At 40.1% G+C, this 16943-nt stretch overlaps 1 protein-coding gene across 3 annotated transcripts in view; it reads right to left on the reverse strand.

Annotated features, from left to right (window-relative positions):
• The window catches only part of LOC311582214 (cytochrome P450 2C26-like), a 56870-nt gene that overhangs the window by 28444 nt on the left and 11483 nt on the right, over positions 1-16943 (reverse strand). Inside the window, exons 4-9 of one of the 3 annotated variants that reach the window (XM_084755121.1) lie at positions 15309-15469; positions 13879-14055; positions 12411-12552; positions 9108-9295; positions 7547-7688; positions 4694-5175 (exon numbers count right to left, since the gene is read on the reverse strand). The exons of 1 other annotated variant lie outside the window; for it this stretch is intronic. In XM_084755121.1, coding sequence (XP_084611247.1) covers positions 4994-5175; positions 7547-7688; positions 9108-9295; positions 12411-12552; positions 13879-14055; positions 15309-15469 — 992 coding nt within the window. In that variant the 3' untranslated portion in view covers positions 4694-4993. Of the gene's footprint in view, positions 1-4693; positions 5176-7546; positions 7689-9107; positions 9296-12410; positions 12553-13878; positions 14056-15308; positions 15470-16943 lie in introns of those variants that run through there. One more of the 3 variants, XM_084755123.1, reaches the window with a different exon arrangement.

Here is a 16943-nt window from a genome sequence, read left to right on the forward strand (position 1 = left end):
GTCAACCAGAAGTGTAGGTTAGTAACTTTCCAAATGAGAAGATGACAGAGATGGCTTGCTACCTGAACAGTCACCCAAAACTCTCTATAACATTGGAGCATCATGTTCAGCCTTCTGGCCCAATATAACTGACAGACATATTTGTGAGGCAGGAACTGTTGAGGACTTGCTTACCCTGGCTTGGCAAAATTTGTCTGTCAACTCTTCCTGCATCCAAGCTTGCTCTTTTTTAGTCAGAATTCTTTCTGTGGTAGACACAAGGACATTTTCCCCAGTGGCTTGTTAGCTACATTCTTATAACAAGAGCAGCAAAGCCCATCCGCTGTGGTTCAGGTGCCAGGACAGCAACTGTTATATTAAACTATATTTTTTATTGGGATGTTTGATGAGATTTGGCTGTGTGGCCATTAAGTAAGTATAGGCTAATTGTATTAATAGAAGTATACATCAAGCTATCTCTGGCTTCGCCTACTGCCCCTCACCCCCTCCTCTTTCTTCCTGAGGAAACGCTGCAACAATCACCACTACTTAGGCTGCAAAAGCCAAATTCTGCCACCCCTTCAGTGTGGCAAACCACTCCGCGGCCACGTCTTCTGCCTGCCTTGTCTTGATAACTTTTACAAGTGTCCCAACCCTGGGACCAGTAAAAGTCACTTTGTGTGCAGTGTAGCCAGAAGAGTGCGCTCTGGGACCCTCCTCTGCCACTTCTTAAAGGGGCTCCTTGGAAAGCAGGTCAGAGAAGCCATGAGCCACAAGCCAGTAAGCAACACTCCCCCATGGCTTCTGCTTCAGCTCTTGCCTCCAGGTTCTGGCCTTGAATTCTTGCCCCGCCTTCCCTTGGTGATATTCTGTTAGCTAGAACTGTAAGATGAAACAAACCCTCACCTCTCTACCTCCCACAAAAGCAGCACCCATGACCTCCCTGGTCCTCCGTTCCCTCTCACTGGGAACTTTCAGTTCTTCATTTCAGAGGTGCTGGGACCTCCCGTGTAAAACTCCTAACCTGCTCTCCCAGTACTTCATAGGGCACATCAAAGGCAAAGACTTGAGGCTGCTGAAGTGGCAGCTACAGCATTCCTCCCGGGGACAGTGTAAAGCTATCTTATCTTTACAACGGGGATAATGTAAAGCTATTACAGCTATGCCATTCACACAGTAATTAACAATTTATAAAGTCAAATGATAGTTAGGCAGTCATAACCACCCATTAGCAAGCTTCCTTTGTCTGTGAAGAGGTGAGCTAGAAAGATTAGCTAATGGCCTGCCTTCATATCAGCCGCTGGGGCCACTTGGCTGACCTTCTCTCCTTAACCTTTGAAAGACCTGATCTTTCATGGAGCAGGAAGCACAAACATAATGTCTTAAAAGTTTTATTTCTTGAAAGGGTTTTTTTTGTTGTTTTTTTTTTGTTGTTGTTGTTTTTTGTTTTGTTTTGTTTTGTTTTTGTTTTTGTTTTTTTTTTTTGCTGTTTTGTTTTGCTTTTTTCCATCTTGGAAATAAGTGGGAGCTCCTACCTACTTTGCCTCATTATTTAATTTTTTTTTTCTTAAAAGCCCAGACACGCAGCTACAGTTCTGAAGGAAGAGAAAAAGGAGAACGGATGACAGAGTGACTTGTCCAAGTCCACACAGATACTCTTGCGAATGAAACCAACTGACGCTCCCCTTGGCTGAAACCTGGAGGAGATACTGGGATGGAAATCCAGCCACACCTTCAGAGTGCAAACAGATCCCATCAGAGCTTGCTACTGCTCTGTTTCCCAGCTTCTTCACCCCCAACGCACACTTTCGGTGTCCCCTGGTCTGCTGCTGAAAACAGACCTGTCGGGTTGGATTGATTGCTGAGATGAGAGGAGTCTGCCCAAAGTCCCGCCTTGCCAGGAAGGGATCGCCTTAACTTAGTCAGCTTTCTCACCACTGTGTTAGTTAGAACTCGACTGTAGGTGGCGCCCTGCTTCTTTTAAAATAATAAAATAAAAATTAAAAATAAATAGTCCTTTCCTTTTCTCCCCTACCCCCTACCTCTCTCCCTCTTGCTCCCCTGGGGTTCGGGGGAGGGGATAAGTTGTGCTTCAGGAGAGGCAGAGCCTGGTGACCAAGTTCTGAGCCCTCGCCACCTGGACTATACTTGAACCCCAATACTCCTGCAGCCCAGGCTGCTCTCACCCTTATACCCCTGATCTCACCCTTATACCTCGCACGGGAGACAGTGTGAGCCTTAGTGTGACCCCGTAAGTGCAAGCCCCGGGCACGACAGCTTTACAGAGGTTTAAAAATCCAAGTCTCAAAGAGACTCGGGCCACTGGGTTAAGATGTTTTTAGGTCTAGATAAATGTTTTAAGTTGATAGAGATGAGATATGATAGATACTGAGTTTCACTCAGAATTTTAGACTCACCAAGATAGGAAATATATTTTTCTGCAAGGTTGCCAAATACAATTAGCCAAAACACCTTGAGTGTAACATTTACATAATCACTGATTGTTTCCTGGTTCTTCTTGTTGTATGTAGCTTTTTTATGTGTAATAAAATAAGTGTATGTGCCAAAAAATAAAATAAAATCGTTTCTAAAAAGGAGAGAGAGAGAGGGAGAGAGAGAGAGAGAGAGAGAGAGAGACAGACAGACAGACAGACAGACAGACAGACACACACACACACACACACACACACACACACACTTGTAAGGGTGCAACTTGCAGGGCTTGTTTCAGGACTGGTGTTGGTGACCTGAGAGGTCTCTTCATGGTCTTTCTTTCCTCTGGCCCTTCCTGGCCAGGAATGATTTTGCCGCAAAGTTGAGTTCTCAGATTCGAACTCCAGCTCACAAGCCATGGAAGTGTACGTGATGGGAAGGGGGCTTGCAGCCTTGCTAGGAGCACTCCGGGAGGCGGAGCAAGTGGGTTCCCACAGTGGATGGGAGCGGAGTGACAGGGTCATCAGGATGCCCAGCAGAGCTGGAGGAACCTTAGGGCAGGGCAGCGACCTGTGGCCTGGGCTGCTCAGAAGCAGACACTAGCGGAGGCGGTCCCTGTGCGCTCCTCCCCATTGGAGGATGGCCGAAGTCCTTCCTCCTGCAGCTCCATCTGCAAGGGGTGGGGGGGTGGGGGGGAAGGAGGGCAAGAGTTTTGTTTGTTTGTTTTGTTTGTTTGTTTGTTTGTTTGTTTGTTTTTCCTCCTGCAATCTGTGGCCTCGCTGGAGAATTATTGAACCGGTTAGCCTGGGTGTAAAGGGAAAAAGTGAAAGCAGAACTGGATGACTCTTAGAAGTCTCACTGAGGGACGGCCTAGCACCACAGAAAGATGTTTTCTTTCTTTTTGTTTTATTAATTTATTCATATTACATCTCAGTTGTTATCCCATCCCTTGTTTCCTCCCGTTCCTCCTCCCTCCAGCTTTCACCCTATTCCCCTCCCCTATGTCTGTGACTGAGAGGGACCTACATGTGCATCTAAGCACTAATATCATACACTCATAAATAGAATCAAATTCCTTTGTGTCAACTGGAGATTTCAGGTTACAGTTCTATAAAATCGTGGTGAAGAAAAAAAATAAATCCATTCAGGCCAGGACCTCTCTCACACAAATCCATTTTCTTGCAGAAAAGAAAAAAGAAAAAGAAAAGGAAAAGGAAAAGAAACAACAACAACAAAAACCATAGCATAACTAACTCCTTATGTTTGCCTGAAGCAGGCACTGCGTTTGCAGCTATAACAAAGAGAATGACAAATGGCTTCCTCTGATAAATGAACTTTAAAAGCTTAATGACAGGGCTGGAGAGATGGCTCAGCAGTTAAGAGCACTGGCTGCTCTTCCAGAGGCCCTGAGTTCAATTCCCAATAACCGCAGGTTGACTCGCAACCATCTGTAAAGAGATCTGATGCCCTCTTCTGTCATGTAGGCACACAAGCAGATAGATCACTCACATATGTAAAGAAATGAATCTTTAAAAAAAAAAACATTGAAAAAGAAAAGGTCAATTACTGATGTACGATTAAAGAAAGGAAACTGTTAACTAGAATTTAACAATAACTGCATTACATTTGTGTGTTCTCTGGTGATCCAATGAGGCTAATGACTTCAGAGTCATAGAGTCAAGTTGGCATCACATTTATGGGTAATACAATGCATAGAAATTAGAAAAATAAATTGACGGGGCTTTTCAAGAACTGCAGTCTTGTTTTGGAGAAAGTGGAATATGTAGCGTATGGTTTCCAGTGTGAAAGCATGGGTTCCTACTTGGTTCTATGTGAAAACTCATAAACTGAAAAGACCATGCCATGTGTTTAAATTCAGAGCAACACCAATTCAGGGGCAGGAATCACCACCTATGTTCGGTCCTTTCTATGTTTTCTTCTACAGCATCATTTTTCTCATTCAGATCCAAACCTGCAGTTACAATTGATGAGACTGAGCTAATGAGCCTTTTTACCACTCACTCTTACTTTCTTTGCATATATTATGACAAAGAAGCAAAAGCATCTTGATACATTATTTTAATTTATTACCACTTGCCTTATAACAGAGAAAGATAATGGATCAGCGTGTACATATATGTGGAACCCAAGAACTCGGGTGGTAGTATAGGAAGACTTGAAAGTTCAAAATTATGTTCAGCTGCATAGTGAGTTTAGACATAGCCTTGACTACATGAGACCATATGAAAAGAGGGGAAAAAATGAAACTTTGAAAGCAAACCAGAATTATAATACTTTTATTTAAAAAACACACAGAGCTAGGTGTTACTGGGCTGTCATACAGTTCTATGGTAAAAATATATTAATAATTCATCACTAGATAAGAACTAACAATGCTTAAACTGATAAATCATTGTAGAGCATAAGGAATTGCACACATTTGTGCAATGACCCTGAAAATGACCCCAAATAGAAGGAAGGCATTCCCTGGATCTTGAGGAAACGAGACAATATGAGATGGCATGCTTGACAGAAGAGGCCAACGGTGCCTTGGAGAAAGGGGCCTTAGAGGGAAACACATTTAGATAGGAGTGAAGCAGATCTGGAACTTGGGGGGCACAGAAAGAAATCCGTTAGCAACTGCGGTGGTATCGAGGTCTTTTGGGTCAACTGGAGACTTCAGGTTAAAGTTCTGCAAAATGCTGGTCAGGAATAAAAATAACTCCAATCGGGCCAGGCTCTCTCCCACACAACTCCGTTTTCCTGGGGAGGAAAGGTATAATTAACTCCTTATGTTTGGCTGGTGCAAGAACTGTGTTTGCAACTATAATAAAAGAGAATCTGTGCCACTCTTTGATATGCTGGGTGGGTGGATGGATGGATGGATGGATGGATGGATGGATGGACGGACGGACGGATGGACGGACTGAGAGATAGTTGGGTAGATAAATGTAGAAAAGATGGAGACATTTTTCTCCATGTCTACTATTAGGAAACATAGTATTAAAATACTTGAATACAAATCTTCTGAGGGTAGAATAGCAATCCCAAACACTGGGCTTCTCAACCACATGATGAAAATAAAGGAACTCTCATTTAACTGCTAGTGGAGATGAGTGGCCATGGTAAGCCCTGGGATTTAACAGAGCACAAAAGGAGAACTCCAGAGATTATGGAGAGCACAGCAGAAGAGGCAGAATACCACGGCTTTGAAACCAAATATCAGGATAATGGAAGAAACTCCTGCTGAAAGGAGGAAAGGCAAAAGAGAAAGTGTCACAGCACAGATGGAAGGCTCCATCCTACAGAAAAAGAGAAAAGATAGCTTAAGTAAGCAGATAACCAGAATTCTTCCCAACTGGGAAGCTTTAAACAAAACCTTCACACATTTCTTAGGAAATACTCAGAACAGCCATCTTGAGAATGGCCCTAAATTATGGAAACTAAACTACTCTGCGGACTGGAAACCTGACATCATCACAAACTGAGTCTCCATGGATGGACAGTCAACATCTATAACTGAATAGGGCATGGTGCTTAGAAAAGAATCTTTGATGTGGACTAAGTAAAATATGTCCTCCATTGGTTCACGTACTTAAATACTTGGTCCACAGTTGGAAGTTCTGTTTTACAATGTTGTAGAAACTTTAGTAGGTGGCCCCTTACAATAGAAAGTCATTGAAGTTGAGTCTTGAAAGTTTATAGTCCTCCTCCCACTTCTAGCCTGTTGACTGCTTCATGGTCAACCAAGACGTGATGATGTGAAGGGTCTCGGCTGCACTCTCCAGTCCCAACAGGGCCACCTTCTACCGTGTCTTCTCCTGCATATACTCCCTCAAACTTTAAGCCAAAATAAACTCTTAAGTTACTTCTTGACAAATATTTATTCAAAAGAACAAGCAAAGTAACATGTACAGAAAACTGATACCAAGGTGGGGACTGTCAGGAGCCTAGCTGCCTTCCTCACAGAGAGCAAGGTGTCTTACTGTCTAAGAAGACTTCAGTTGTAGCTCAGTGATATATCTAGACACAATCTAACCACACTGTGGGATAGCTTTGTGACTTCAGAAAAGATGGATCAACACTCTAAAGTCCCACTAACATGTCTCAGCAGACATAGTGTTTTGTCTCAGAGAAACTGCATGGGCTTCAGGAACAGTGAAAGGGTCAAATGTAATCTACCATCCAAAAGAACATTTAAGTTTCAAAGCATACCTTTAGGTTACCTTGTTACCCTGGAAATCAATTTTTTAATTGAAATATCATTTGCCTGTCCCCATCCCTTTCTGTAGGCTTTGCCATGCCCCCTTGCTCCCTTTCAGAGTATGGTCTCCTTTTCTTTGTTATTGTTACATATAAAAGTAACATATAATTATATATAAATATATATCATTAAATATATAGGCAGTGTGTGTGTGTATAGATTAAAAATATAACCTTCTGAGTCTGTCAGTGTAATTCATATGTATATATTTCAAAGCTGACCAATTAGTATTGTAAAACCAACTAGGAGGCTCATCAGTGGGAATGAAGATTTACCTCACTCGGCATTCTTTAGTTTTCTGTAGATTTATGGATGGAGCCCCATGGGATTTCCCATTCCTATTGGTGTCTTCCTACTTGTTCAGGTCTCATTTAGGCAGCAGTATGTCTGAGGTATCATGGATCAAGTTTCCTTGTCATTTCTAGCACACACAATTTCATAAGGATCATACCTAGCTGTGATATTTATGATCTACAATAATCGTGAGCATGTCAAAATATCCCTAAGGGTTCAATAGTGACACATATATCTTGTTGGTAACCAATGTCTAATTGGGCTTAAAGCCCCCTCAACAGGAGGAAAATATTACTTGGTACTGGAAACCAACTTCTCTGAGCTAGCAATGTCATATATCTACTTATTTTTATATCCACAGACAAATATAGCTTTCGAAGAAATTTCTCTTTGCAGCAAAGAGAGACAATTATAGAAAAGGACAACTAATAAAAATGCAGAAAAAAAGTAAACATTAGGTGCCTAGCCCCAGTGGATATACCCACAACACAATTGCAGCTAAGGCTCAGGGAGCATTGTGGAAGAGAGAGATGGAAGAATTATAATAGTCAAAAACCAGGAAATAATTTAGATTACCTGCTGAGAATGGGAAAAAGTAGTCACTTTTCTTAAACTTGCCATTCTCATCCAGAAAATGACCAGGATCAAACCTCTCTGGGTTAGGGAACTCTTTATCATCATGTAGCACAGATGTCAGTGATGTTATAACAGTGGTACCCTGGAAACAAGAGGCATAGACAAGTCAAGTTACATAAAGGTTGCAGAAGTAAGAGAAACAATGGGCATGACAGAGTCAAAGCTTGTGAGGAAATCATAGCTAAACAAGAGCAGAGGCGTATCTAGACAGACAGATCATGTAACAAACAGGGATGCGTTTGAGTCCTGCAGCAATGATCTTGATACAGTGTCCTCCAATAACTTTAGACATACTAAGTAATGGGATATTCAGTTACCAACAAGGGCAACTCTGGTTTCTAACACCACACACTGTTCTACTTCCCCATTGCTGTTATTGTATCATGCATGTGTGGAATGTGGCTTCAAACCTAAGCTTTTATTTAAAACACCAGAGGTATCTCCTCATTGGATGTTTCACATACATGTCTGATAAAGTTAACAATACCCTCTCGAATAACATGGCCAAAACAAATTATTCAGTGTTTTCTATGCAATGCGGTTCATTTGCTTAATTTTGAAACATGTAAGAGGTCTTTACTACACTTACAACAATTTGAAAAGCACTAAAGGGATGACAAACTTAGAAACATCCTGAGTTTGTAGGAATTCCAGCCAGGGTCGTCAGTTTGCCTGAGTATAAAGACTGAAACAGAGAAGCGACCAGATGACTTAGCAAATAGGGTACTCATAAGGTGTCAGTGAGCCCTGTCATAGATTTTATTAAGTGCAAAAAGAGAAGACCCCCCACAATGGAGAGATCTGAATGCCACCTTAAGACACTGAGGAAGGACTAAGGGAGCCCACTAACAGCATGGTTAACATACATCAGTCTACCTTACAACATGTGAGCTCTGAGGATCTCCTTTGTCCATTTTTCTGCCAAAGTTATAACTGGGAGCAAACTACTAAAGGATAATGACATATAAACCAACCCTGAACCAGGGGACACAATTACATGAACTGAAAGAATTGATGGGTCGATATATGAATTCTTCCAAACGTGCCTATGTATTTCTTACCATCCTGATAAGGTCTGAGAAAAGCCTTTTCAGAGACAATCTGAACTTTAGATTTTATTTGAAATGTAAACAGCCAAGAGTAACCAAAACATGGCTTCAAATGGAAAGCAAATTTTGAAGACCTACAGTGCCACGAAGCGTTAGCTCTTACTGGCACTAGGATAAAGCCGCCAGATTTAATGTGTATTTCTCTTATCTTGTTGGGGAAGCAAATTGGAATCAATCACATGGTAAATTCTTAAGAATTCAGGGACAGTCTGATTGTGAATATACTATTTGTGGCTTGGCTGGTTTAACTTCCCTGAAGGTTCTATACCTTTCTTTTTTAACACTGGTAATCTGAAATGCAGAGCCCAAAATCTTGGGCCAATAACCTAATTTCACTCATTCTCATTTGCGATAAAGAGCGTTAAGGTGCAGTGTAGTAGAAGGAAGCTTACCTTGGGAATGAAATAGTTTCTGAATTTAACGTCACAGGTCACTGCATGGGGAAGGTTGGTGGGAAGAAGGTCAATGTATCTCTGGATCTCATGCAGCACAGCATCTGTGTAGGGCATGTGACGCCTGTCCTGCATGCAGGGGCTCCTGTTTCTACCAATCACACGTGCAATCTCTTCCTGAACTTTAGCTGTTTCAAAACAAAACAAAAAAAATGACATAAAAGGAAAGAAATGACACATTGGTCGTAACTCAGGGTTACATGTAGCAAGATGAAGATAGCTGGCAGCACTATGAATGCATAATATATGCTAATGAAGTGACAGTTGCTATACTATAAATACTTAAATACTACTATTCTATATGCTAAATGCCACAATACATAGCTCTTATGAATCAATTAGCATTCTTAAAAATCAACATCAGCTATTGCTTTCAAACAATAAACAGAACATTAAGTCCAGAAAAAATGGCTCTTACAGAAGAAAACTATTATATTTGTACCAAAACAATGCACTACATTTAAAAATAAATTAGGATGGCATAGCTTGTATGTAGTTTCCAAAGGTATGTAAATGTCCTTTTACTTCTCAAATATGGACACACACTAACAATTTCTCCTGAAATTTATGTTTATATTTATATGTAATGACTATTTCATTCTTATCCATCATTGGAGAAATTAAGTTCTTCTTCGTGTGTAAATGATGGTTTTATATTCTATGGATGAATTAAATATAAACACATTTCCCTCTGTCCAATTCTTATAAGGGAACTCAGGTTGTATCCATTGGTTAAACCTTCATTGGCTACATAAAATCTGTGCCCAGTAAGAAAACAATGATTATTTTCATTATTGTTGCTGTATCTTGGACTTAACTCTACTTCTCTTTGTTGGTTTAGAGTTTTCCATTTTACTGGAATTATTTTGAAATGCACAAATAGATGTTTCAAAGTGCTCACACTATCGACCACTTGCTCATCTCTGCTTTCTTCCTCGTTCTCTCTTCACACTTTCATTATCTCTCAGTTCGTTCTCAATCTGCCATTTTCCAGGTGTGATGACCAGCAGCCTCCCTGATACTTTATTCTCTTCCCCCAAGAGTTCTCTGGATTCCCATAGCCCATTGCGTCTTATGACTTGGTTTCAGATATCTCGATGTAATATGTTCCCAGTATTTTTGAAGAAAGAAAAATACCAAACTCTATAACAGACATGGAGGGCTGAAAACATCCCTTTTGGGGGGAGTAAATAGAGCAATCTGGTTTGCTGAAGGTTGCAGTCTGATTGCTACCTCACTATGTATGAATTGGTTGGCTTAATCTTTTTAAACTTTCTCTTCAACACTGATAATCTGAAACTGCAAGACATTATTTAATTTTTTAATTATTTAATTTTATTCATTGTGATGGATATTGGATGACTGTTTTCTATTCATTGTGATGGATATTGGATGACTGTTTCCTATTCATTGTGATGGATAGTGGATGACTGTTTTCTATTGAGATGGTGACACATGGAGGCTTGTACTCCACAGTTGCTCTATGAAGGGTATATTTGGCTACTGAAGTTGAAGAAATGTGAGAGAGACCTGGCAGATAGGAAAGCTGTAAATTCACCAGCTTCCCCTTTTATCCTACACATCTCTCTGTCTCTGTCAAAGATTCTTGTGGACAGGGCTGGTCAAGCCAGATTGTTTTAGAAGCAAGCCTCTCCTTCCCCATAGGAGAAATTGGTTTCCTGATGAATGGAGACATTGAAAGAACCTGGCCAGGGAGGGGCTATTCTCAACCTCGGTCGCTATCATCTCTAAAGAACCTGGCCAGGGAGGGGCTATTCTCAACCTCGGTCGCTATCATCTCTGCCATTTGTTATTTCACACATGGACTCTTTGGGGACAATAGGAAACAGCTCACTCTTCCTCTTTAATGAATCTTCTTCTTCTGTATCACCCTCCCTTCTCCATTAAGTGTCCAATATAATTCCCCTCCCTGTCCTTTGAAATTTGATAAATATTAGGTGTTCATTGGTTGATATTATTAGGAAATCTCAACTCCTCCTGACTTAAAAGAACTAACTGGGCTTCAAAATTATGGTCATCACTCCAGTGGCTTTGTGACAGGGGTGTAAAGTCTTCCTCTCTCTCTCTCTCTCTCTCTCTCTCTCTCTCTCTCTCTCTCTCTCTCTCTCTCTCTCTCTCTCTCTCTCTCTCTCTTCTCTTCTTTCTTTCTCTCTCTCTCTCTCTCTCTCTCTCTCTCTCTCTCTCTCTCTCTCTCTCTCTGTGTGTGTGTGTTTGTGTATGTGTGTACATAAATGTGGACGTGTGAATGTGCTACAGCACATGAGTGAAGAATGACGTACAGAATAAGTTCTTTCCTTCTGCCATATACATGGGGTGGGGGTGGGGACATGTAGATGATCAGCAAGAACTGGTCCTCACTGATGTATCTTACTGCTCATGTTTGGAACTCTTTAAGGAAGACATAAAGGTGTGCTTAAGAGATAAAATTGCAGGAGTCATAGACTTATTGCAGAGGCTAAGAACACGTGTTGCTCTTTCAGAGGACCTGAGCTCAATTCCCAGAATTCATATGGTGTTTCATAGCCATCTGCAAACTCAAGTACTAGGAGTCTGATGGCACCTAGGCATGCACATGGTAGACACATATAAATGCAGACAAAACATTCATATACATAGAATATTTTTTTAATTTAAGATAAAATCATAGAATACCCCCAAATAATTTGTCCTATGTTAAACAGTATTTTCCAGAAACTGATTTATGGAACAATAAATTAAATTTATTTAAAAATTGTACCTAAATAGAAATGTCCTTTTAGTGGATCTAAGCTTTTAGAGTAATTCCCAGGATGTGTCTCACTAAATTCTAGAATTGATTTTTTTACTGGAAGAAGGGTTTCTGTCCCATCAAAAGAATTATCAGAATGAGGAAAAATATCCTCAAGAATACAGCTGCTACTCAAAACGACACTTTACAATTTAAACTAATTTGCATTTTTAAAAACAATTTGTGTGGACACAATCACTTCCCACGAAATCCAGGCACTGGAACAGTGCTTTGCTGATTTTTTTCCTGCCTTCCGTCTTTACTTTTATGAAACATCCTCCTCTGCTAGAGGCTGAGATATCTCACTTCAGTCCTACCGATAAGTGTAGCAGATTGTGGTGGTACAGAAGGTTAAATTCTGAGGCTTGCTACACTGAGACAAGCAGCATGAAGGACTCCTGGGATGTGTACAAATTTCTCTCTAAAGCTTACTTGCTTCCCACCTGCGCACTTACCCGTGACTTCTGGGTACTTGAGCAGGAGCAGTAAAGAGTACCTCAGTGTTGTGCTTGTTGTCTCTGTGCCAGCAGCAAACAGGTCAGACGCTGAGAAGATCAGGTTTTCACAAGTAAACTCTGTCTTTGGGTCATCCTTTTCCTAAGAATGATTTGACTGTGTTATCTAGGAAATCAGTTGCCAATGCACTTACTACCATGAATAAAATGACTTACATGTGACAGGTTTAACCTGACAGACTCTGGAGGTGCAGCAAAATAAGAAACTGACGTGTGTTCAGGGGACATGGAGGTACCATCTTCTTCACCTCCTATACCCACTTTCTTGTTTGGAAAAGTCGTTCATGAGACTCTCCAACAAAGTGAGCCATGCAGTGCACTGTGATCCCAAAGACACTTGTTTTGTTTTTGTTTTAATGTTTTACCAAGCTGGGCGGAAGGGTGCACACCTGTAATCCCAGCACTCAGGAGGCAGAGGCAGGTGGATCTCTGTAAGTTCGAGACCAGCCTGGTCTACAAAGTGAGTTCAGGACAGCCAAGGCTACGCAGAGAAAACTCTGTCTCAAAAAAAAAACCAAAAAGATTTTACTCAAAACACACATAAAAAGGATGAGAAAAAGTGAGACAACATGTGATGTGAGGGCTAGTCACATCACATGAAGGTGAAGGCCTCGGTTGTAAATGTGGTGTTAAAAAAAAAAAAGGTTCCAGACTCTCATGGGGAAATTATACTGCTTGAATAAAGACACTAAATCCAGGCTAGCATAAGGGTACAGCACAGTGGAGCAGAATGGAGAGCTCACAAAACGAACAAACACTTTACATTTATGATGGGTGCCTGCCAACAGTATTCAAGGAAAATAAGTGGCTTTTCAACAAACGGAGCTTTGACAGAAGCGTTTAGACACATAGGTGCCTGACACGCATCAGTCTCCAATTCCACGTCCATCTCAGTGCACTTGACGTTATCCTCAGTTAAGGCATCTTTCATCCTTCACTCTAATCATTTCTCATACCATGACCCACACCTTAGGATTCATCTGAAAATCCCTCACCTATCCACAGTTAATGTTTTAAGATTCAGTTCAATCTGCAGAAGCTGTAAGAAGTCTGGCTATCTTGAGCTGCTTTTTGTAAGTTTTCATACATTGTCTGCAAAGACAACATTCTTCTTTGTATCATGGCATGATATTTTTTCTTTGAATTTTGGAAATGTTTCCATTTATGGGCCCACTGTGTTATATGACTCATCAGCGAGACTATTTTTGTCTAGAAAATAAGGTCAATATATTCAAATAACTTAACTCTATATTGTCTGGGATACTTACTGAAAATTCATGTACACATTAGGCACACAAAGTGCTTGTCAAACATTACTTATCTGACTCATTGTAAACAGAGACAATACATGGAACAAAAAAGGCTCAAGCAATTAAATGACTGATTTGAAGTTTCATTAAGGTTTTACCTGCTCCATTTTGATCAGGAAACAATCAATAAAGTCGCGAGGATTGTTAATATCGAGTGATTCTTGATGGTCTATTATTTTTGCCAAAAAATAATGTTTTGAAAAATTAAAATTTTTAAACAATTTTCTGTGTCTTCCTGGTAGATAATCAATGATGGCAGGAAAATTATTGCAAATCTACAAAAAAAATTATAAAAGCTTAAAATATAACATATATGTATATATAGATACTTCATAGTGGATCTTGGCCAGAAAGAATAAATACAAATATAAATAATATATGTTGTTCATCTTGATGAGTGACTTTTATGTTGTATATAAGAATTCTCATTGCTTGTAAAGATGTATATGGGAGAACAACATATACATGCTTAAACTCTTACATGATCTTTACTCTACATATGAATTTTATATCAACTCATTCATGTTTTAGACAACCTCTTCACTACAATCTTGGACTAGAGGACGGTATGAATTACTGTGATTGATATTTTTCAGACTACAGCAGAGATGAAATCAAATACTGATTTGAAGCATAGACATCATATCACTGCAGTAATTTCTGACAGCCACTCTCAGACACAGAATAAGAATTTTAGCAGTGAGAGTCTTTTTTTTAATTTTATTAATTTAGTCATATTACATCTCAATGGTTATCCCTTCCCTTGTATTCTCCCATTCCTCCCTCCCTCCCATTTTCCCCTTACTCCCCTCCCCTATGACTGTGACTGAGGGGGACTTCCTCCCCCTGTATATGCTCATAAGGTATCAAGTCTCTTCTTGGTAGCCTGCTATCCTTCCTCCGAGTGCCACCGACTTCTCAAAGCATAACTGTGAACCTGTGCCAACCAACCAGATGATTTCTTCAAGACCATACAAACAACATTTAGACAAATCGTAAACAGGCCAACTCAACACAGCGGAAAAGTTGATGAGATCCAAACACCACTCAAACATTTCATCACTCCTTTGCCAGCTATATTGCTACTTAGTGTGTCAGCTGTTTATTAAATACCACTACCGTACTCCTAGCAGTTTCAATTATCCCAAACATTGTCCCTAAAGAAAATATTCTTACTGCAAATTATGATCTTTCTGCTAAGTGTTCTGATGGCAAGATCTCCACAGTATTTAATAGAGCATAAGCCTTGTTGCTGACAGGAGATTCCAACAATGAAACAGATGTCCACTCAGTTACATAAGCATCCTCTAAACATTGACCTGATGATTTATAGAGAAAATTATTTGAGGTTTAATGAAAAATCAGTGAGCAGGGTTCTAACAGCCCACAGTTAAGCCTTCATTTTTCTAAAACATTTGTGGAATTTTATGAAGAACCTATCTCTAAGTGGTTGTTGGGTTTTGGTGTATTGTTTTGTTTTGTTTTGTTTTGTTTTGTTTTGTTTTTAAAGAAAGAAACTTGAACTCACCTGCATCCAAGGGGTACTCAGAATCTCTACATTTTCATTTAAGATATCCATGAAGGTAAGAAATTCCTGATCTTTATAATCAAAACGATTCTGGAAAACAATGGAGCAGATGACATTGCAGGGAGCACAGCCCAGGATGAAGGTGGGGTCACAAGGTGAGCCTGAGAAATTGAGAACAATTGTAAAATGCCACTGAAGTATATGTGTGTCGGACATGATATCTCTGAACAGATAAAGACACTTACAACAATTTAAGCAAGTCTTGCCTGCATGTGGCCTGTAGGACGTAACTATATGCATTATATCTGTGCGCCATTCTTACATGTAGTGTAAGTTCACTGATCAGGACATCTATGTAAGTCCTGATATACTCACGAATGAGTATACTGTTCCCATATCATACCTCTATTGACTCTGCCCTTTCACTAGAGTGTCTGCTGTTTTGGAAGGAGGGGAAAAAATGACTTTTCAAATCTTTAGCAACTCAAGACCAGAGGAGATTCGTGTCTGCTTGTGAGTCCTCTAAACAAAGACTCATGGGAAGGGGAATGGAAGGCAAGATTGATCTGGGAGGAGTCGTGAGGTGAACATGATTAAAATACACTGTGCAAGCTTCTCAAAGAAATAATACAAATGAAGGGAAAAAGCATCTCCTCCAAAAAAGAAAGAATTATGGGAATCTAGAAACATTTACATATAGGAATTGAATGATTGGTCTTTAGCCAGTAGAGTACAATAAATAGATCATGTTAAGTTCATGTATTAGAAAAACTAACATGAAAATGAAAACTCTGTCTCAAAAAAAACCAAAAAATAAAAAGAAAGAAAGAAAAGAAAAAAATGAAATATGTCTATGTTCTGTGAGATGTAACTTGTATAAATAAGCATTAAGTATAAAATGGATTTCTTAGAGTAAAAATAAGATGAAAACCTTTGTTTGAAATATGCCCCCAAGTGCTGCAGAGACTGATGCACCAACCAAAAACCGTGAATGACCTAGACCTTGTGCTCAGATGTAGTAGATAGGCAGCACAGTCTGCTTGTGGGTCTCATACTATGGGGAGCAGGAGCTACCTCTGACATGGACCATTGATCACTTCCCCCTGGTGGGGCGTCCTTGCCAGGCCACAGAGGAAGAGGCTACAGGCAGTACAGAGGAGACTTGATGGGCTGAGGTCAGATGTTAGGAGAGAAGAGCTCCCCTTTTCTGAGGACTAGTGGGGAGAAGGGGGGGATATAAGGGATGGAAGGTCGGACTTGGAGGTGATGAGGGAGGGGCCTACAATCAGGATGTAAAGCGAACAATTTTTTTTTAATTAAAAAAGTTCAAGGCTCTTCCTCACTTTTTCTTCTAACAGATTTAGCATCTCTGGTTTTATTACACAGCAATTATCTGCTATAATTTTATGCATGGGCATGACATATGTCAGTTGCACAACAAAGCCCAATTAAAGACAATTCTACCATGTGGCTCCTGTTCTATACACACGTGATGTGGTGATTGACACCATATTCACATACAACTCACATAATTGCTAGTGAAATTAGCATGTATACTAATGGAAAATAGTGTTCCTTAAATAGTCAGAAAATAGGCTCAAACATAAATTCATACAATTGTATTGTTATCTGAAA

The sequence above is a fragment of the Acomys minous genome (genome assembly GCF_964271855.1).
Source record: "Acomys minous genome assembly, chromosome: 2".
NCBI lineage: Eukaryota > Metazoa > Chordata > Mammalia > Rodentia > Muridae > Acomys > Acomys minous.